Source organism: Acomys russatus, chromosome 9 (assembly GCF_903995435.1).
Source record: "Acomys russatus chromosome 9, mAcoRus1.1, whole genome shotgun sequence".
NCBI classification, from domain to species: Eukaryota; Metazoa; Chordata; class Mammalia; order Rodentia; family Muridae; genus Acomys; species Acomys russatus.
Window position 1 is genome coordinate 45,577,185 of NC_067145.1, and position 23,350 is coordinate 45,600,534.

A 23,350-nucleotide genomic window follows, 5' to 3' on the forward strand; every position below is an offset into this window, starting at 1 on the left:
TGTGGTGGCGCACACCTTTCATCCCAGCACTCGAGAGACAGAGGCAGGCGGGTGTTTGTAATCAAGGCCAGTCTGCTCTACAGAGCAAGTTCTAGGACAGCCAGAGCTACACAGAAAAACTCTATCTCAGAAGATAAAAAATAAAAACAACTGGAAATAAGGATATAACTCACTGGCAGGAGGCCTTGCGGTTCAATCCCTATCACTACCGAATGAATGAATGAATGAATGAACGAACGAACGAACTTTTTATAATGGAAAAAATCCTCCAGCATTCAAATGCCCCACATCCCCCAGACAGGGTTTCTCTGTGTAGCCTTGGCTGTCCTGGACTAGCTCTGTAGACCAGGCTGGCCTGGAACTCACAATGATCCACCTGCCTCTGCCTCCCGAGTGCTGAGATTAAAGGCGTGTGCCACCACCACCCAGTTGCATTCACATTTTTTTTAAACCTATCTAGATATAAATACAATAAAATGTACAAAAGAAAATACTGAATAGCAGAGCAAATACACATAGTCAACAAATAGTCAAATACACTGACGTTTTATCATTGCTGAGAATGGGTCTCATTGTGTCACCCAAACAAGTCCTGCTTCCTATTTTTCAAAATGTTAGTATTGAGGAAACTGAATTAGAAATTCACAAAAACTCTCAACTTCTTTAAATTCAGGATTTTCTTTTTGAAAAAGTTTTTTTTTGTTTTGTTTTTTTGTTTGTTTGTTTTTTCAAGGTACATGTTGTGTCTGCCTGAGTTTATCTGCACCACATATATACAGGTACCCACAGACCAGAAAGCATCAGATCACCTGATGGTGTTTTAGGCAGTCAAGAGCCCGGGACCAAACCCAGGTCTCCTACAAGAGCAATAAACACACTTAACTACTGGGCATCTGTGTAACATTTCACACTGCATGCTGCAGTACCAGTGAAGGTTCTTGCAATAGAGTCTGAAGATCTGAGTTCAATTCCTAGAAACTCACATGTTTTGAAAAAAGAACCAATTCCTACAATCTATCCTCTTATTTGCTTACACTACACACACACACACAAAAAAAAAACCCACAAAACACAACTAATCAAAAATACAAAATATACAAATAACGTTAGAAAAATTTTAACTTGCATATGAATTTACTATCAAACCAAAATAAAAGGTTAAAATCCCAGGGGCTCTAACCAGGCATGGCGGTATATGCCTTTAATCCCAGAGGCAAGTGGATCTCTCAGTTGGAGGCCAGCCTGGTCTACAGAGTGAGTTCCAGGACAGCCAAGCATACACAAAGAAACTCCATTTTGAAAAACAAAACAGGGCTGGAGAGATGGCTCAGAGGTTAGGAGCACTGACTGCTCTTCCAGAGGTCATGAGTTCAATCCCCAGCAACCACATGGAGGTTCACAACCATCTATAATGTGATCTAATGTCCTCTTCTGTACATGCAGGCAAAGCGCTGTATACATAATAATAAAAAAAAAATATTTAAATTAAAAGGTGATCCGTTACTTTTATTTAAAAAAAAAAAAAAAAAAGGAAGAAAACAAAACAAAACAAAATCCTAGGGGCTCTCAAGATGATGGAACACCCACACAGCAGCTCACAATTATATTTATTCTAGTTCCAGTAGCTCCAATGCCCTCTTACAGCCTTCATGAATAGCATGCACACGCAAAGTACATAAGCTTACTTGTAGGCAAACATTGATACAAACACAATAAAAATAAATATTCAAATTCCAACTATGCTTCATAAAAAAAAATAATAAAGACAGCCAAAATAAGTGTCTCAGACCCATAATCTCAACATTCTAAATACTGACTCAAAGGACCATGACTTCAAAGGCTTCAAAATAGAATATATGTCAAGAAGGTGGCTCAAAACAAATGGCAGACCAAGCATAAAGCGTATTTGAAAGAAGAAAAATATAAAATAAAATCCTCCACCACCACCAAAAAAAAAAAAAAAGGTACCAGAAGAGAAAAAACATTTGTATTTACGAATTTCCCCATCCTACCCTTCAAGGTAAAGGAAAAATAAATAAGAATTATGGAATTTAAATAATGACAAAGCATTAGTAAAATAAATCCATGAGAAGATCCAGCCATGAAAGAACACTGTTCTAATAAATGATGGCACATCTCCAACCTTACCACACAGATGTTATTCTACTTTACTCTAAAATAAAGTCAAGTTTAAGGCAGTTAATACATATATGCATGTATATTATTAACTTTTCTGGGCATGGGCTAGAAAAGACTTGGGTGACAGACCATATGCTTAACCTATGCACGTAAGACATACACACACTGAAAACATAATCTAAAACATGTAACAGCATATTTAAGATCATCAACTTCTGAAATACCCAAGTGTCAAACTATTTTCCACATGACCCTATGTGTCACATTGTCTCTTCAATTAAAAAACAGTACTACAGACAGAAAAACCCTTTCTCAAAAAAACAAAAACAAAACCACCCCTGGCCAAAAATTAGTGCTACAGGAAAAACTGGGAGTGACGGCACACATCTATAATCTCAACATTTGGGAAATCCAAGAGCAGAAGCCAGCCTGAGCTACACACTGAGAGATAGTCTCAAAAAGGAAGGAAGGAAGGAAGGAAGGAAGGAAGGAAGGAAGGAAGGCAGGCAGGAAGGCAGGCAGAGAAAAAGAATATCAAAAAGTAGCTCAGTGCACACAATATGCTTACTGTGCAGAAGAACTTGGGTTCAATACAAGACAACAAACTCTAACCTGAGGCTTTAGGACATAAATAACTAAGAGAAAACAGACTTTTTTTATGATTAATTCTTCATGTGTATAGACATTTTACATATGTACACATATGTGCATCACTTCTATGTCTGATACCCAAAAAGGACAGAAAAGAGTGGCAGGGAACTGAAACCAGGTACTGTGCAAGAGCCACAAATGCTCTTAATTGCTGAGCCATCTCCAGGCCCCAGACATCATTTTTATGAATACAATTAAAGAATTTCCCCTGCAGTGGCACTGCACACTAATCCCAGCACTGAGGAGGCAGTCGCAAGCTGACCTAAAAGTTCAAGACCAGCCTGATCTATACTGCAAGATCTAGGCCAGACAGACAGGGGTCCATATAGAGGCCCTGTCTCAAAACATAAATAAATAAAAATTTTAAATTATGAGGGTTTTTGGTTTGTTTGTCTTTTTGTTTGGGGGGTGTCTTTAGTTTGGTTCCATTTGGTTTTGAGACAGTTTCTCTGTCCTGGAACAATCTTTGTAAACCAGGCTGGTCTGGAACTCACAGAGATCCAACTGCCTCTGCCTGAGGGCTAGGATTACTGACGTGTGCCACTGTGTCCAGCCAACATAACCTAACTGTTAAGAAAATAATCCCAAAAGGAATCCAAAAGAGCAATGTTCAAACACATGAGGTAAAAACAAAACAGCAACTTTTAGGAAGTCATGAAGAAATTTAAATGATCTTTAACACAACAGCTTTGTTATTTGGAATTGTTTGTTTGTTTGGGGGGTGTTTTGGGGTTTGGTTCTGGTTTTCTAAGATTAGGTCTCATGTAGCATGGAGGCTGGGCTCCCTGCTTTTTACCCCGCCAAGTGCTAGGATTATTATTGTACACGATCACACCTACTTTAGCACAATGGTTTAAATGTCAAAATGTCAAAAATAGACCAAGTAGAATCAAAATGGGGGAAAATATATTTGGCCATTGAAATAACAGCAAAATTACTTGTGGAGGAATTAAAAGCCAAATATAATTAGAAGGGTAAATGAGCATATCTATAATACTCTATATACTTAGGCTTAAATTTTTTCATACAAGTACAATGAAGGACCTATATAATAATAAAAATTATTAAAAGCCAGAATGATAGACACCTACTGTTTATCTGCTCATAGTATTCACTTTCTCCAAACAGGGCCCACCCACCTTCATCAGGGAACTGCTCTTACCCCTGATTCCAACTATGGAGTTCTAGTGAGGATGTCAAGTCATAGAACCCTCCCCACTCCAGCCAGAGGGATGGTGGGCACATGATCCAAGAGAGGTCAATCAGAGTCCTTCTCAGGATTCTTCAAAAGAGCCCCCTGTTCCTGGTAGAAGGGGGTGGGAAGATGAAAGCCAAGAGCTGCGAGCAGTCATGGTTCCAGCCTCACGGAGTAGAGAGTCTGTAGTGTAAGGGAATGAAATCAACATGCAGAGAAACAAAGATAAGAGATGAAGTCCTAACCCCAACGGAAAGAGGAAAAGAAAAAATATACTAATAATAAGATTAATTTGGCTAATGTAACTAAAGACCAGATTTAATTCTGGGCTGCCTAGTAGCTTAGGATAAAAGAAAAACAGAAAGTGTTTCATATCTACCAAAAAGGAAGAAATTTTCCCAAATCTATGAGAGATCATTTTTTATGATGCTAAGTGACCAAAAAATTTATTATGTAACGAACTTTATTTAATGGTCACCAAAAGACAACAAGGATAGTGGACAGTGCCCATAATGAAAGTGTGAACAGCAAAAGCAGATATCAAATGCTACCATTTAATGACAAGTAGTTATTTCTTAACCACTAAGCTAAGAGAATATGGTAGACAGCTGACAAAGTAGATGTATCAACTACTGTTTATTTTTCCATGAAATTTACCAATGAAAGGGACAAGACTGATGGTGAATATATAAAAGGAAAAGATGAACCAAAGGAAAAATGCCAAACCATTTGTGAGCAGAACAGAAAAATAATGAAGTGGAAAAGGACAAACTGAAGATAGAAGCTACTAACTTCTAAAGCAAGACCTCAAGAGAAGCCTGCAGTATCAGTCCTCAGAAGGCTGAGGCAGGAGGATTTCAAGTTGGAGAACAGTTGGAAAAGTAGTGTAGGTTGCTCATTTCACTTAAAACTATCTTCTCTCTTCCTCAAGTAGCTATTGAATAGCAACAGAGAGATTTGAAAGGGAATGACGACACAAATATAAAACAGCAAACACAGCAGCTCTAAAATTCTAGATGTTACAAAGGAAAAAGACAGACAAGTAGTAAAAGTCTTCAGAGGAGACTGTTGCGGTGTGGCTCTGTAACACAATGCGTGCTAGCGTGCAGCAGGCACTGGGTTTCACCAGCACCAAAACCACAACAACAACAAAACACAGACTGCACAAACCATAAGTAAGACAAGTCCCAAATTATTTTCTTGCTTGTTTTGTTTTATTTTGTTTTCTTTTTCAAGACAAGGTTTCTCTGTGTTACCTTGGCTGTCCTGGACTCACTTTGTAGACCAGGCTGGCCTCCAACTTACAGCAATCCACGTGCCTCAACAAGTCCCAAATTAATTCACCATACATTCCACAGTTTGGAAAATAGGAGAAACTCTATAGATATCAGCTAATACAGGATGGAAAGATTCATGTGTACATGATGAGCCATAAATGATTAAATATACAACAGTGTTTTCTAAGTAAGGGTGAAATCAGAAAGAGCTAACTATAACCCAAAAAAAAAAACCCAATCAAATCAATCTATCTCTCCATTACACACCACCCAGTAACTATCTTTCTCCTAAGAAACTGCAATGTTGAATTTTCTGGAGATAATAAACCAAAAGAAATCTAGGCAGAGCCGGGCGTGGTGGCGCACGCCTTTAATCCCAGCACTCGGGAGGCAGAGGCAGGTGGATCGCTGTGAGTTCGAGGCCAGCCTGGTCTACAAAGTGAGTCCAGGATGGCCAAGGCTACACAGAGAAACTCTGTCTCGAAAAAACCAAAAAAAAAAAAAAAAAAGGAAAAAAGGAAAAAAAAAAAGAAATCTAGGCAGATACCAAGCATGGTTGCACACACCTGAAATATGTGTCACACTGGTGAGACAGAGAAAGTTCAAGACCAGCCTCATCTATGTAAATTAACAGAAGTCAGCAAGTACTATACTGCAAGACTCTTTTTGTTCGCTTTTCTTCTTCTTCTCCTTCTCCTTCTCCTTTTCCTTCAAAACAGGGTCTGTGTAGGCCTGACCATCTTGAACTTGCTTTGTAGACCAGGCTGGCTTCACACTTATAGAGATCCGCCTGCCCCTACCTCCCCAAGTGCTCAGCTAGAATGTCAACTACTAAGAACTAAAAAAGGTATTACTTGAGATTAATGAAAGAAAAAAATAAACATTAAATACAAAACACTTAAGTAAAAATTAGGGTCACTTAATACAGGGGTCTGAGGCCCAAATTCCAAAGCATACCAAAAAAACAAAAACCAAACCAAACCAAAAAAAAAAGACAATGAATATAAAAATGAAGAAATTATCAAAGAAATAACCCAAAACCATTTTCTTTGACCTCAACTCAGATTTCCTTACATGAATCATTAACTTAATGGTGTGTGTGATGGAAGCAATGCACATCTGTAATCCTAGCATTTAGGAGGCAGAGGCAGGTCTACAGAGTGGGTTCCAGGACAGACAGGGCTAACTCCACAAAGAAATGCTGTCTCAAAAAGTAAACCAGTATTTATTTATTTGTTTGTTTGTTTGTTTTTGGGGACAGGGTTTCTCTGTATAGCCTATACTGTACTGGACTTGCTTTATAGACCAGGTTGACCTTGAACTCAGTAATTGCCTGCCTCTGCTAGGATTAAAGGCATAAGCCACCACATCTGGCACTAGGGATAAGCCAGCATTAAAAAGTACCAAAGTAAGCCGGGGGGGGGGGGGGGGTGGCGCAGGCCTTTAATCCAAGCACTCGGGAGGCAGAGGCAGGCGGATCCCTGTGAGTTCCAGGACAGCCTGGTCTACAGAGCAAGTCCAGGACAGCCAAGGCTACGTAGAGAAACCTTGTCTCGAAAAAAAAAAAAAAAAAAAAAAAAAAAAAAAAAAAAAAAGTACCAAAGTAAAATGAATAGGAAGAAAATATTAAAAACCTTGTCTGGATATGTGGCTCAGTGACAGAGAACATGCCTAGCATGGAGGAGACCCTGAGTTCAATATCTAGCACTCAGGGGAGGGGGTACTAAATCCTGAAAGAATATTCACAAATAATTAGGACTCTATGGTGCATGCCTATAATCTCAGCAACTGAGAGAGAGGAAAGATAGCCTCCAAACCCAAGGCTACTCTAGGTCATGTAGTGAGTTCCATGTGAACACAGACTATAGAGTAAGATAAAAAAAGGGAATGACAGAAGAAGGTGAAAGAAAAAGGAGAGGTAGAAAAGAAGGGGAATGAGAAAGGCAGGGTGAAGAAAGAGGGGAAGAGAGGGAAGGGAAAAAATTAAAAATAACATTCAGAAAAGGAGAGAGTGGTCCAGCTGCAGGCCAGGTGGTGGTGAATCATGCCTTTAATCCCAGTGTTTGGGAGGCAGAGGAAGACAGATCTCTGTGAATTCGAGGCCAGCCTGGTCTACAAAGTGAGTCCAGGACCGCCAAGGTTACACAGAGAAACTATGTCTCAGAAAAAGTAATTAAGTAATTAATTAATTAATTAATTTCTTTTTTTAAAAGGCTGGAGAGATGGCTCAGAGGTTAAGAGCACTGTCCTTCCAAAGGTCCTGAGTTCAATTCCCAGCAACCACATGGTGGTTCACAACCATCTATAATGAGATCTGGTGCCCTCTTCTGGCCTGTAGGCAGAACACTGTATACATAATAAATAAATCTTTAAAAAAACAAAAAACAAAAAAGAGCACTGGGCTGATCTTCCCAAGGTCCTGAGTTCAATTCCCAGTAACCACATGGTGACTCACAACCATCTATAATGAGATATGGTGCCCTCTTCTGGTGTGCAGTTGTACATGCAGACACAACATTGTATGCATAATAAATAAATAAATCTTAAAAAAAAAAAAAAGGAGAGTGTGAGCCGGAGTGGTGGCACATGCCTATAATCTCAGCACTCTGGAGGCGGAGACAGAGGCAAGCGGATAACTGAGTTCAAGGCTAGCCTGACCTATAAAGTGAGAAACCCTGTCTCGAAAAAGAAAAAAGAAAAAAAGCAAAAACAGAAACAAAACTAAAGCAGTGGCATACACCTGTAATCCCAGCACTCAGGGATGTAGAAGCAGGTGGATCACTGTGAGTTTAAGGCCAGCCTGGTCTACAAAGAGAGCCCAAGACAGCCAAGGTTACAAAGGTTACAAAGAGAGACCTTATCTCAAAAAAAAAAAAAAAAAATCAATTAGATTTTAAAAAGCTGACCTAAATGGAGCTGGAAAGATGGCTCAGCAGTTAAAAGCAGTCATTGCTCTTGTAGAGGACCTGAGTTCACTTCTCAGCACCTACATGGCAGCTCACAAAAGCCTGTAACTCCAGGGAAAGATACATCTCCTTTGTGGCCTGCACACATGTGATACATATGAACCCATGCAAGAATACACATTCAAACAATAAAATCTGACAAACGCACCCTGCCCACTGACCGTGACAAGCCTGTTGCAAGCCCAGCCTTCTTCCATCCTCTTCCTACTTATACAGCCCTGGTTCTATTGAGTTCATCAAGTGAGCTCAACTTTTTTTGGTTTTTGAGACAGGGTTTCTCTGTGTAATATCTCTGGCTGTCCTGGAATCTCTTTGTAGACCAGGCTGGCCTCAAACTCACAGAGATCTGCTTGCTTCCCAAGTGCTGGGATTAAAAGCCTGTGGCACCACACCCGGCTAAATGGGCTCAACTTTAAGAGTGCAATTTGGAGGCTTGCTAACTATTAAGAAGCATATTAAAGGGTAGCATGTATGTTCAACAAAACTTCTAAGAGAACTAGAGTATAATTTACTTGGGCTGAGGCCCACATTAGCACCTTAATAGTGTTCCCACCTTTTCCTTAAAACCTCTGTCATTTTTTCGTTTGTTTCAGACAAGATTTCATTAGTAACTTGGGCTGTCCCTGAACTCATTACTGACATGAGGCACCATGCCTTGAACAAGCAACTTGTGTGCCAGCCAAGGCCTGTGGAGGCTAGAAGTGGGTATCAGATACCCTGTGATCAGATGCTGGGAGTCAAACCCAAATCCTCTGAAAAAAACAAAAGCACTCTTAACTCCTGAGTCACCTCTCCAACTCCAAACGACTTCTCTGTTTTGAGGCAGAGTCTCCTCACAGAGCCCAGAAACGACCTTGCTATAATACAGAGGAGGATAATCTTGACCTCTTGACCCTCCTTTCTCCACCTCCCACATATTAAGATAAAGTCTGCTCCAACAGGTGCAGTTTTACACAGTGCTGGGGAAGTGGAAGAGAAGGGAAAAGGGAAACTGGGAAAGGGGAAAAGAAAAAAAGGGAAAGCAAAGAAGGCAGAGAGTCAATTTAAATCCAAGGTCAATCTGGGCTATTGTGGTGGTTTCACTAGGAAAGGCCCCATAGACTCATGTGTTTGAATGCTAGGCCCTAAGGAGCAGTACTATTAGGAGGTGTGGCCTTGCTGAAGGAAGTGTGTCACTGTGGAGACAAGATTTGAGGTCTCCTCAGACCAAGCTAACACAGCCGTCTCCTGCTACTGCCTGTGGATCAAGATGTAGAACCCTCGCTCCTTACCCAGCACTATGTCTGTCTGCACACTGCCATGCTCCCTGCGTGATGATAATGGACTCGGAAACCGTAAAGCAGCCCTGACTAAATGCTGTCCTTTATAAGAGTTGCCGTGGTCATAGTGTCTCTTCACAGCAATAAAACCCTAACTATGATTAAATTTAAGGCTAGCCTGGTCTGCAGAATGAAAACCCATCTCAAAAAGGGGGAGTTGGAGGAGCTGGAGTGATGGCTTAGCAGCTAAGAGCACTTGCTACTCTTTTATTTATTTATTTAACTTATTCTGTGTGAGTGTCAGATCCTGGAGTTAGAGACAGTTGTGAGCTGCCATGAGGGTGGTGGGAATAGAACTAGGGTCATCTGAAAGAACTGTCAGTGCTCTTAACCAATGAGCCATCTCTCCAGCCCTACTTGCTGCTCTTAAAAAGGACTCGGGTTCATTTCCCAGCACCCACATGCCATATCACAACAGTCTGAAACTCCAGTCTGGAGAATGCAGTGCCATCTTCTGGCCTCCGTGGGCACTGCACATACATGCTACACAAGACATACATGCTTTGCATCCAAAATTTCTTTCTCTCTCTCTCTCTCTCTCTCTCTCTCTCTCTCTCTCTCTCTCTCACACACACACACACACACACACACAAAATAAATAAAACTACGTAAGTCTTTTTAAAGAAAGAAGAATAAAGTCAGGTGTGGTGATGCATGCTTTAATCCCAACACTCAGGAGGCTGAGACAGAGTTCACAGCTAACATCTAAATGTAAGTGCCAGACCAACCAGAGACCCTGCCTCACAAAAGAAAACAAAACAAATAAATACCCAAGAAACTTTACCATTCCCAAGGCAACAAGTAAGATACCATAGAAGATACAAACTAGAGGCAGGCAGATCTCTGAATTCAAGGCTAGCCTGGTCTATGAGTGAATTCCAAGACAGCGAGGGCTACATAGAGAAACTCTGTCTCAAAAAAAAGAAAAGAAAAGAAAAGAAAAAAGAAAGATACAAACTGAAAACTACAAATATGAGGGGAAAAAAAGAGTAGTGTTCTATAGATGGTTTAGGTTGAAAATTAATTCTTAGATAAACAATAAGCATAAATATGAAGACAAAGTGGCTTCCATAGTTATATAAGCACAAAGAAGAAATAAAGTCATAGTTACAGAAGAAAATGTAATGACATGACAATATTTAAAGGCATAAATAAGTTAGTACATTTTTTTCCTTTTTGAGTTCAAGGTCTCATTCTGTAAACCAAGGAATTCACTATGTAGTGCTACCCACCTGCCTCAGCCCCCAAACTAAGATTACAAGGTGTCAGCCACTATACTTCTTTTTGTTGTTGTTTTTTGTTTTACTTTGTTTTGTTTTGCTTTGTTGACAAGGTTTCTTTGTGCAGCCTTGGCTGGCCTCGAACTCCTGAGTGCTGGGATTACAGGAGTGCACCATCACACTCAGCTCACCATAATTCTCTAAAAACAATACTCCTCCACAGATAGAAAAAGGTCAAGCCTTTAAGAGAACAGGCTGCCAACTGTCTGCTGAAACACACCAGAAGACAGACTAGAATAAATTTTACTTCCAGCTAAATATTTATTATCCTAAATTTCAAACTAACATAGAAAAGCAAAATAATGAAATGCTTAAATATAAAAACACGAATAGAGCCTTCTTATTACAGTAACCCTAAACACACACACACACACACACACACACACACATACACACACACACTTCAAATTAAAGGCAAATGGGCTAGAGCATAACTCAAGGCTAAGACAGTGAGGACCTGGGTTCAATCCCCAGCACTACAAGACAAAAAGAATGAACAAAGTACAGCATCACTGTGCCTGTAGTCAAAGCTAATCAGTAGGATCAAGAGCCCAGGGGAGTTCAAGTCTAGCACAGGCAGGACTGTGTGGCTATAGTTCATTCATAAAGGCCAAGGCCTTGGATTAATCACCAGCATTTTTCTTAATCTAATAATATAGGCTAGTATTTCTGTCAAACAATATGAATTACACATATAGTCACTGATATGTATGTATTATAATGTAAATACTGAAATATGGATGGCCTAAAAAGAGTAAATTAATAAAAATTAAGCCAGATGGTGTTGGTGCACGCCTTTAACCCCAGCACCTGGGAGGCAAAGGCAGGCAAATCTCTGTGAGTTTGAGGCCAGCCTGGTCTCCAGAGTTAGTTCCAAGACAGCTAGGGCTGCACAAAGAAACTCTGTCTCAAAAAACAAAAAATTCAGACTGGGAAGAAAAAAGTAAAAACACCAACTTAATTATTTAATTTTTCCCCCTTTCTGGAAGGATGCTTGAAACAGGGCCTAAATAACTGAGTGCAGAAAATAAACTTAGCTATGAATAATCTATGTTAGGGGCTTAAAATACAGTTTAGTGCTGTACTGCTCCTACAGAGGGCCAGAGTCTGCTTCTCAGCATCCACATCAGGAACTTTAGCTCCATAGAATCCAACACCTCTAGCTTTTTGTTGGCACCTGCACTCAAATGTTCAAGTCCAGAGGCCACAAACACAGATATAATAAAAAATTACATTATAAAATAAATCTATATTAACTAATCTATATTAACAGGTGCAGGTCTCTAATCCTAGCACTTCAGAAGTAGAAGCAGGATAATTAGAAGTTGAAGGTCATTCTAAACTATGAGTTTTCAGTCAGTTTGAGGTATATGAGATCTTGTTTCAATAATGAAAATTAGCAGGGTGTGGAGTAATCCCATCACTCAGGAGCAGTGTCAGGAGCCATCTGCAAAGGCTCTCTGTCCATAGGCATTGCTCTCATGTTCTTTGCTCCAGCGTAAGAATCGCATGAATTGCTGAGACCATGATTAAACAAGATGTTCTGCCAAGAAAACACTCAAGGCCTTCAGACTTTCAGGAAAAAAGTACACTGTGGCCTCTAGGCTCAGAGTTAATCAACTCTTCCAGCACCCAAGGAAGCAGATCACAGGATAGAGAGATGTGTAAAGTACTCGCCTAGCATGCTTGAGGTCATGAGTTCAATCCCAAGGTTATATGGTATTTACTGCAGGCCTTTTCGAGCCTATCCTGTGTTTTTAACTATGTCTTGCCTCAGTTTCTTATTTCTGTTCTTTTATTTCTCAATCCTTGCTCCTTGATCTAGGATCTGTTCGATATTGTCAGAATGGGCTCTAGTAGGCAGAGGTAGACGGATCTCTGGATCTCTGTTAGTTCAAGTCCAGCCTGGCCTACAAAGCAAGTCCAGCCAAGGCTACATAGAGAAGCCCTGTCTCCAAAGAACAAAAAAAAATAATGAAAAAATAATTTTTTTTACCTTAGTTAGCTGGAGATTTTTTTTAGTCACCAATGGAAACACATACTGGCGGCTAGAGAGATGGCTCAGCAGTTAAGAGCACTGACTGCTCTTCCAGAGGCCCTGAGTTCAATTCCCAGCAACCACATTGTAGGTCACAACCATCTATAATGTCATCTAATGTGTACTGTATAAATAATAAATAATGGTTTTTGTTTTGTTTTTGGTTTTTGGTTTGTTTTTTTGAGACAGAGTTTCTTTCTCTGTGTAGCCTTGGTTGTCCTGGACTCCCTTTGTAGACCAGGCTGGCCTTGAACTCACAGTGATCCACCTGCCTCTGCCTCCCGAGTGCTAGGATTAAAGGCGTGCGCCACCACACCCAGCTAAATAAATTTTTTTAAAAGCCACACACACCTTTTCTTGTTTGTTTTTAATTTAAAAGTAATGGGCTGGAGAGATGGCTCAGTGGTCAAGAGCACTGCCTGCTCTTCCAAAAGTCCGGAGTTCAATTCCCAGCAACCACATGGTGGCTCACAACCATCTATAATGTGATATGGTGCCCTCTTCTGGCCTGCAGATGCATATGCAGGCAGAGCACTGTAAACATAATAATAAATACATCTAAAAAAACAATCAAAGAAACCTTCAGAAATTTAAGGTCATGCTCAGTTACACAGTGAGGGAGTTTTGTTTGTATGTTTGCTTTTGTTGTTGTCTGACTGGGGTCTTCTGGTTTTTGTCAAGGGTGGGGAGGGAGGTTCCTGCTGTTTGGTGGGGTTTGTTTAGCTTTTTGTTTTGTTTTGTTTTGTTTGGTGTTTTGAGACAGGGTCTCACTCTACAAGAGCCTAGGCTGACCTAGAATTCACTTTGTCACCCAGGCTGCCTCAAACTCATGGCAATTCTTCTGCCTCAGCCTCCCCAAGTGCTGGGATTATTTATAGGCATAAGACACCATGTCTGATTGTTTTGTTTTTTTCCTCTCCCTCCTCCTCCAACTCCCCCTGTACTCTGAGACAGCAGCCCAAGCCACACTCCAACTCACAATCTTCGCCCTACTTCTAGAAAGCTGGGATTACAAGCCTGTTTCACCATGATAAAAAATACCAGCTCTTGCTTGGAAAGATGGCTCAGAGGTTAAAGGCACTGACTCCAGAGGTCCTGAGTTCAATTCCCAGAGACCACATGATGGTTCACAACCACCTATAATGTGATCTGATGCCCTCTTCTGGCCTGCAGATGTGCCCGCAGGCAAGGCACTGTACACATAATAAATAACAAAATCTTTTTAAAAAAAAAAAAAAGCTCTTTTTTCTTTCTGATTTACATTTCTTTGTTTTTGTTTTGTATTGTTTTATTTGTGTATATGTCTTTGGAGGGTGTGATTCAGAGTGTGAGTGGAGGGAGGTCAGAGAACATCTTGTGTCATCAGCTCTCTCCTTCCAACATGTGTTCCCAGGATCCAACTTCGGTTATCAGTCTTGGTGGCAAGCCCCCTTAACCACTGAGCCATCTTACTGGCCCTGTATTTATTTTTCATTTGACCTCTGTTATTTACTCTTCTTCTATTGCTATTACTCTGGGAAAGTTTTGTTTGTTGTGCTTGTGAAGCACACACTCTACAGCACCAGCCTTGTTGTAACTGGTCTTGGTATCACTGAGTCACCTATTACTCTTTAAGGCACTCCCCATGGGTGCCTATGTGCTTCCCTTTAAGGCCCTCCACCTCTGACAGTATCATCCTACAGCTTCTCATTTCTCCTATCTTTTAAATGCATTCTACATACTATCAAGCAAACAGTTTCTGAAATTGCTACTTTATCCTTCTGGATCACTACTTTATCTGTCACTGTACCTCCAGCCAACTCACAACTCTTCGTTTTCTGACAAGTGAACCACCTCTAATCCACAGTTCTCTAATGGCATCTGAGCAACTTGACCTTAACCAAGTCAAACCAGTTTAAAGGAATTTAGCCAAGAGTATGAAAATCAGACTGAGATTTCAGGCTCTTAGGACAGGAGGTACAGGCTGGAGAGGTAATTCAGTGTATAAAAGAACTTGCCACAACCACATATCAGCTCTGACCACCTGAGTTCAGATGCCCAGAACCCACGTAAAGGCAGACTCAGGAGGGCAAACATCTGGAAGCCCAACAAGTCTCTCCAGAGAGTTAAGAGGCCGAACAAGGCGTAAGCTCACAGGCCAGCTAGGTTGCATATGCAAAGTCAAGAGGCTTTAATTCTCCCTCTCTTTTCTTTTATTTTTAGGTTTTTGTAGTCTATGTAGTCTTGACTGTCCTGGAACTTGCTATACTGACCAGGCTAGCCTCACAGAGATCCATCTATCTACCTCTGCCTCCGGAATACTGGAATTAAAGCCATGTGCTACCATGCTCTGCCAAGACCCTGTCTTAACAAAGTCAAAAGGTGGGGACTGACATCCAATGGCTGTCCGCTAAACCATAACACCTCTCACTCACTCACTCACACACCTGGTTTGTTCGTTTGTTTGTTTGTTTGTTTGTTTGTTTTTAAATCCAAAAGAATGTTCTGTAAGTCACACACTACACCTAGGTATGGTAGCAATCATCAGTCTCAACAGTTCGAGGCGAGCCAGCCTGGGCTCCATAGTAAGTAAGGCCTATCTCAACAAGAGCCTGGGAGGGACAGAAAGGTAAAAAGGAGCTGAGATATATAGTCATCTCTCTCCACAAGAAGTGATGTAAGAAAGAAGAAGACAGCTTAATGGCTACCCAGATTGCAATTCTAGATCTATTAGTCCCTTAAAACTATAGCTTCCTAATCTATAAAATAAGAACTACCTCAGGAATTTGACAATAGAATAATTGGTGTAAAGCCTTTAATACAGTATAACAACTAATCACTAAGCCACAGAGACAATTTTCACAAACACAGTGAAGCCAGCACTGCAGAAAGATAACAGGACTAGTTTAAGTTCCTGTCCATATTAACGTTCTTGGCTCCATATCCTTACAATAAAATGCTCTACTTAGAATCTGACATCTGTCTCATAATTGTCACTACAAGAATTAAGAGAAGACTATGCCTCTTTTTTAATGGTTTCCCACATCCCACCAATTTAGATAAATTTAAATAAAACATGCTCCCAATATAACAACCATATTTACCTTGACATTTTGACCACTTCTATAAAATAAAGAGAAAAACAAACAACAGTTGGCATTTGAGGCATTCCACATCCCACCAGCACTCTTCCTTTTCTGTATTTCTATCTTCCTGTGTTGTATCTACTCTCATCTTTAAGATACTGCAAATGCTCCTGCCTTAGCCTCCTCACTTCACTATTAGCATTTACTAATAATTCTAGCATAATTTCATTCGCTTAGAAACCTATCCACCCTAAAGATAATATCCAACAAAGAGAAAAAGTCAAAAATTAGAGTTTCTATATTTCAAGTGTTAAAAACTTTTCTTTTTTTGGAGACAGGGTTCTTTTGAAACCTAGGTTAGTTTCAAACTAGGACTCACCTTGTAGCCAAGGAAGACTTTGAACTTCTGATCTCCTACCTCCACCTCGCACTGAGACGACAGGTATACACACAGCCACCCCTTCACACAGGGACCCACACGCACACTAAGCAGTCTATCAACTGAACGACATTTCCTAAAGTCTTGACATTTGCATGATTGGCTTTATCCTCATTTGCTAAGTCCTGTTAGTTAGCACGACAATCACTAACTACAACTGTGCTACGATGGATTCTTACACAATCAACTGAGAATCACTATGGTCCATAAGCTACTGGGACATAATGTCTATTCATCCAGAATCTCCCAAGACAAAAATAAAATGTCTACTTTTGCTATATGCCTAGGAAGAGAAGCTGAAATGTCCATTTTCTAATTTCAAGCCAAGTTCTCTACTCAACACTGAAAGAAACTGCCGTAAGACAACTGGCTATTCTTATGTATAACTGACATAAAACTGCATCTTCCTACTGGTATTTCCACTAAGTTTAACTGGGGTAGGAGGAAAGGAAAGCACCTTCTTGGAACTAAACCAGAACAAGCCTCCCACATTTCACAACAAGTCAAAATGCTGATGAAGGTAACCAGTTAAGTTAAACAAAAAACAAAAAAGAAACAAAACAAAAATTCCTGTTGCTTTGTCAAAAATGTTAAGACACTTGAAAACAAGGAATCCTCAAAATTAAACTATACAGCACAAATATAGTAATAAAAATGACAGTAACCAACGCCCTAAATTTTTTTGCCACACTTATTAAACCTAGCAGAAATACCAGCAAGCCATCTCTAGCAAAGAGACCCTAGGTACAGTGCTGGGGACACAGTTCAGTGGTTTAGTGTTTGCCTAGCATGCACAAGGGCCTGAGTTCAATCATCAGCTGTAAAATAGAGTTAACAAAAACTGTACAATTTTCTATGTCTAGTTTTCAAAGTACCCAGTAAAACTTGTAAACAGGCACACACAATTTAATTTTTTTTCAGATTTTATAAAATCAATTTAAAACTTAAAATCAGTAGCTAATATTTGCCATCCTAAACTACTTAAGTATTTTAATATTTTTGATAAATAGTCCTTACCACTCTGGCTGCTCTCTCTTGAGATTCACATTTCCTGCAAAACCATGGTCCAGTAGGTACTTGAACAATGCCATAGCAAGCTGTCAGGAAAGAACAACAAAAATAGTTTAAATTTGAAAATGAAACATTTTTATTTGAAGACTAAGAAAAATACCTTTTATAAATCCTACCAATTATCTCTCACAATATTCAACAACTTACTTTTATAAGAAATTATTTTATATAGTATTTAGCATGTATTTAATAAAAAGTAAAATTATAGCGTAGTAAAAATTTAAAATTCAACCTTCCCAGCACTCAGAGGCAAGCAGATCTCTGGGAGTTTGAAGCCAGACTGGTCTAAGAGCAAGTCCAGGATAGCTAAGGCTACACAGAGAAGCACCGTCATCAATAAACAAATAAGTAAATAAATAAATAGGTAACTATTCCACCTTTCGGTTATTACTGCTAAAGCAGTGTTTAGTGGGGCAGCACATAAATATAACCACAGAACTTGAGAAGCTAAAACCAGATGACCATGACTTTCAAGTCACTCCTAACTACATAAAAACTATCCTTACAGGCCCGGCATGGTGGTGCATGCCTTTAATCCCAGCACTCTGGAGGCAAGGCAGTGATCTTTGGGAGTTTGGGAGGCCAAGTTGGTCTACAAACCAAGTCCAGGACAGCCAAGGCTACACAGAGAAACCCTGTCCAAAAAAAAAAGTGAAAAAACTGTCCTCATGTAAGTTATAATGCTGTTAGTGTTTTTTGTTTTATTTTGTTTTGGGGGGGGTTGTTTTTTGGTTTTGGGGTTTTTTTGTTGTTGTTGTTGTTGTTGTTGTTCTGTTTTGATTTTTGTTTTTTGGTTTTTCGAGGCAGGGTTTCTCTGTGTAACAGCCCTGGCTGTCCTGGAACTTGCTTTGTAGACCAGGCTGGCCTCGAACTCACAGAGATCTGCCTGCCTCTGCTTCCCAGTGATGGGATTAAAGGGGTACACCAACACGCCCAGCAACAGGGTTAATGTCTTTTTATTTAATTGCATGTTGGGGTTTTTTTTTATAGGTGATTATGTGAAACTTAACATGTTATACACAGAATAAATCATAAACTCATTAATTCATTCATTTCCCTATAATCTAAGTACCAAGTGTTTCCTATTTGAGAAAGGATTTCATCGACTACATCCTGCAAACAGGTAAATAAACAACAAAAACAGATTAAGAACAAAATATGCTAGAGGGAAATACTGAGGGTGGCGAGGGTTGGAGCTTAACTGGTAGAGTGCAGCATACATATCACATATGAAGCCCATGGTGGAGCAATCTTGTAATCCCAGCACTCAGGAAACAGGCAGGAGGATCACAAAGTAAGGGTCAACCACTACCACAGCAATTCAAAGCCAGCCTAAGAGGCCTGATCCTGTCTCAAAAGAATAAACTGACAGTTTGTGGTACAACACTTGCACGCTTGTCTAATCCCCAGCGCGGGCGCACACGCGCACACATACATACACACACACACACACACACACACACACAATTACATGAAATATCCAAAAAAGGCAAATAAACAAAATTGTGGCTACCTAAGTATGTGGGAGTCCGGGAGAAACAAGAAATGACTTCTAAAGTATCCCAGGTTTTTATTAGGGTGATGAAAAGGATCTAAAACAGACTATAATAGTGTTTGCAAAACTCTGAGTATACCAAAAACCACTCCTAACAGGTGAATTGCAGAGTATATAATTGTATCTCAATACAGCTGTTATAAAAAAATGTTTAAGCCTTTATATAAAACGCACACCCACCAAGTATTCTCAGTCTCACATACCTACTCCATGGCCTCATTTAAAAATACACAGACACACACATATATATCTTTGGTGTTATGCTTTACTGTGTGTTTCTACCATATATACACGTGGAAGTCAACTTCCAAGAGTCCATTTCCTCCTTCCTCTATGTAAGTCCAACAACTGATCTCAAGTCAATAGGCTTGGCCACATATGCCTTCACTAGACACTGGCCCAGCCTCTTGTTGTTTTTTAAGCTGGACAAGGTGGAACACCATATAATCCCAGCACTCAGAAGCTGAAACAAGCCAGACTGGGTTACAGTGAGATCCTGTCTATAAAACCCAAGTGACCTGGGCAACTGGAGCTCAATGGTAAAACACATGTCTAATATAAACAAAGTACTGAGTCTGATCCTCAGCAGGAAAACACACAAGGAAAAGGTAGAAAAGGCCTGGTTTAGCAACTTAAAAAATAAATGTTTTTAGCCAAGGATTGGTGGCACACACCTTTAATCTCAGCACTCAAAGCCAGCCTGATCTACAGTTCCAGAACAACCAGAGCTGCAGAAAATAAAAAATAAAAAAGAAGGGGTTACTGTTTATTTATTCTGTGCATGTTGTAGGGGCAACTGTGTGCCACGGTGAGCAGCAGAGGTCAGAGGGCAACGTCTCTCCTTCCACCAGGAGCATGGCTGAACTCTGGTCAGGTTTCAGATTTGGTGGCAGGTGCCTTCTGCCCACTGACCCATATAGCACTTCTATTTTGTTCAGAAGAAACTTGAAAATGTGTTAAAGTATTGGGAAACATAATAAAAATCAACAGAACTTTTAAATACCAAAAGCTAAACTTTTATTTTTGAGAAAATAGTGTGCATAGCACAGGTTGGCCTCAAACTTACTGTACAACCCCTAGAGTAGACGTGAGGTTTTGACCCCACACAATGCCAGGATTATAGGTATCATGCCAGGTTTACTACTTGATAAGTTTAAACCCAGGACTTTGTGTGCTATCTCTCTCCTTCAATTGGACTATAAACTTAGTTAGTCTTCACTTTAGTCCAGGCTGGCCTCAAACTCAAAAGGATCCCCCTCACAAGATTGTGATTGCATAAGCCACCATGCCTAGGCTAATCTCTTTTAAACCTATGTAAGTATGTCTAAGTAAAAATGTCCTATCAATCAAAAGTAGCATCAGCGACTAAGAGAGTGATAGCACACATCTGTAACCCAGCACTTGGGAGGTAGAGGCAGAAGATTCTGGAATTCAAAGCCTGCCTCATCAACATACTAACTTTGACTTTGAGTTATGTGAGACCTTGTATCAAAAAAGAAAAAGAAACAGCATAGAGTCCAAACACACCTTTATTTGAAAGCATCTCTAGAAGGGAAGGTTAAGATTTAGATGTACATTTTCTGTATTAACAAGGAGAGATTATGTAACAAAAATTACCATTCAATTCCTGAGACTCTCTGCCCCAGGACAGAAAAGCAAAAGGGAAAAGGCACTGGGAAACTATATTCAAGCCAAGTACAAGATATATATGTGTGTGTGTATGTGTGTGTGTGTGTGTGTGTGTATGTGTATAAGAATGTCATAACACACACGTTACAGGGAAAAATGACTCTTTACTCCTTTGTGCACTTGACCTTAGCTAAAAGAGTACGACTTAGTATCAGGGACAATATGTAACTTCCTCCTTTACAAGAATCCAGGAACGGGTTAGAGAGATGGCTTAGCTTTTAAAGGCTGGGGTCACAAGCAAAATATAACACAGCAGAGACAACCAAGAGCTCTAGTTAAGTTTCTCTCTCAGGATCATCACCATTTATCTAAATGTCCCCTTCCCTACAGTAATTCTTAACTCTTCTGAAGATGGCACTTGGAGGCCTGGCTGAGGCTCCATTGGCAGAGTGCTTGGTTTCATCCTCAGCACAGTATAACCCAGGAATAGTAGCACATGGCTGAAATCCCAGCTGCAAGCCTGAGGACCAGGAATTCAAGGTCAGCCTGGGCTACTTGAAACTCCAAAAATTCAGCTGTGGTACACGCCCTTAACCCAAGTACCCTGGAGGCAAAAGCAGACAGAGCTCTGAGTCTGTGGCCAGCCTGGTCTACATAACTAAGAGTTCCAGATCAACAAGAGTTCCTTAAAAAAACTAAAATTTAAAAACTGCCTTAGGCTGGGCATGGCACACGCCTTTAACCCCAACACTCCAGGGGCAGAGGCTGGTGGATCTCTGAGTTCGAGGCCAGCTTGGTCTACAAAGTGAGTCCAGGACAGCCCCTTGGCTGAGAGAAACCCTGTATCAAAGAAAACAAAAACAAAAAAACTGTCTTAATTCCCCTCTCCCGCCTTTAGCAAGGCTTTTCCTATTACAGTCCAAAACAACTTTTGTCTCACACCTGTAATTCCCACACCTGAGGGGAGAGGCAGGAAGGTTGCGGCCTGCCTCAGCTCTACAACAAGACCCTATCCAAAAAATTTTCTACCACTCAGTTGTTAGCTTCAGAAACAGGCAGGGAGGACAGGCCTGGTGACTGTGCAAGTGAGCCACCAACAGTATTACCTAGTGTTTCCTGCTGGATCTCCTAACCACTTGAAATGGACAGTCAGAAACTTCAATCACCAGAAGAAATACTTTAAGAGTTCCTCAGCTTTTGGGGGGCTGAGGGTAGAGGGGGATAGCTGGGGGAGCTGCTACCCAAAGCATTCACCCAGTAATATCCAAAGAATAAACCAAGAAATCTCCAAAATCTCTTGGGGGCACCGCCACCACTGCCTCTTCTCCAGTGTCACCCAGGCTGTGCTGCAACCACAGACCAGCTTTTCTCCAACAGCCCAGACACCCTTTTCGACCGTCTTCCCGCACAAACAGCCAGTAGCCCGCAGCAGCAAGAGTCTCTGCCAGAGGGCTTTGGGGTGCCAGCAGGCGGGGGCCCACCATCCTGCTCTCCCTGAAGCGACAGGTTGCGCCCCCCCCCCCCCCGTCAGACCACAGGAAGTCTCCCGACAGACACACTGCGGCAGACTGGGAACTGGGGGGGGGGGGGGGGGAGGAGGGGGGAATGGGGAAGGACACGGGACGGGGGGGGGGGGGGCGGGGGACGACGACACGCGGCCTCCGGTTCCCAAAGCCACCCCACCGTCACGGGGACTCCAGGCGAGGGGTCGCACTCTCCCACCCTACCCAGGACCCCGCCGCCGCAGGCCACCAAATGACACTTGAGTGAGAGCAGGATCACATGACAGCCAGGGCCACACGCACTTTCTCCCACAGGCCGAGGCGAGGTACGGCCCGCGCCCGCGGCGGCGGCGACCACGCTGGGCTCCCGCGGCCTGCGCACGGGGCGGGGCGGGGCCGGCGGGCGGGCCGGGGGAGGGGCGGCGGTGGCAGTTGCCGCCGACGGGGGGGGGGGGAGTTGGGAGGGGGGAGATAGGGAGCCGTGACGGTTGGGAGCAGGCCGGTTCGGCCCGGCGGGTGGTTTTGGGTGTTTACCTTGATGCACCGCGACGCTGCAGCCGTGCCCGTCGCAATAAACCAGCGGGTTCTCGGCCCAGCCTCTCTCGTCTGAGCAAACGCAACAGCCTCCAATCATTTCCTTCATACTATGGGAGACCTCGTCCTCCAGTGACACGGGCCGGTCGCTAGAGACCATCTAAGAGGGAGTTGGGGGGCACCATTAACAAACACGAGCAAGCCACCGAGAGCTCCCCCACGCCCGCCGGCCCGCCAGACCCCCCCACCCCCCCACCCCCCCACACCCGCCCGCCGGCCCTCCCGCCCGCTCGGCCGCTCGCTCACTCGGGCTTTGCCGCTCAGTCACTCACGTTCCGCACAGGAGTCAGGAGCCATGTCCTTGCTGGCTCCCCCCCCACCTCCCCTCCTCCTCCTCCTCCTCCTCCTCCTCCTCCTCCGCGGCGTCCTCCCTCCCCACCTCCACCCGGCCGCTAACGCCGCCGCCCGAGGAGGGCACACATAATCCAGCAGGCCTCCGCACAGGCGCACTGGGGGGCTCCCGCTGGGCCCGGGGCGGCGAGGGAGGGGAAGGGGCTGCGCTTCCTCCTCCGAGCGTCACCCGGCGTGCGCGTCGGCCCGCCCTGCGGCCGGCGTGAGGGAGGCGGCCCGGAGAGGCGAGGCCTGCGTGCGCGCCGCCGCGTCCCCTCGGTCCCAGCCCTACCTCCAGGC

At 42.2% G+C, this 23,350-nt stretch overlaps 1 protein-coding gene across 1 annotated transcript in view; it reads right to left on the bottom strand.

Moving 5' to 3' along the window:
• Mllt10 (MLLT10 histone lysine methyltransferase DOT1L cofactor) overlaps nt 1-23,039 on the bottom strand; it is a 149,795-nt gene extending 126,756 nt beyond the window's left edge. The window contains exons 1-3 of the mRNA XM_051151275.1: nt 22,967-23,039; nt 22,661-22,820; nt 17,387-17,466 (exon numbers count right to left, since the gene is read on the bottom strand). Coding sequence (XP_051007232.1) covers nt 17,387-17,466; nt 22,661-22,820 — 240 coding nt within the window. The 5' untranslated portion in view covers nt 22,967-23,039. The remainder of the gene's footprint in view (nt 1-17,386; nt 17,467-22,660; nt 22,821-22,966) is intronic.
• Between the last annotated feature and the right edge of the window lie 311 nt (nt 23,040-23,350).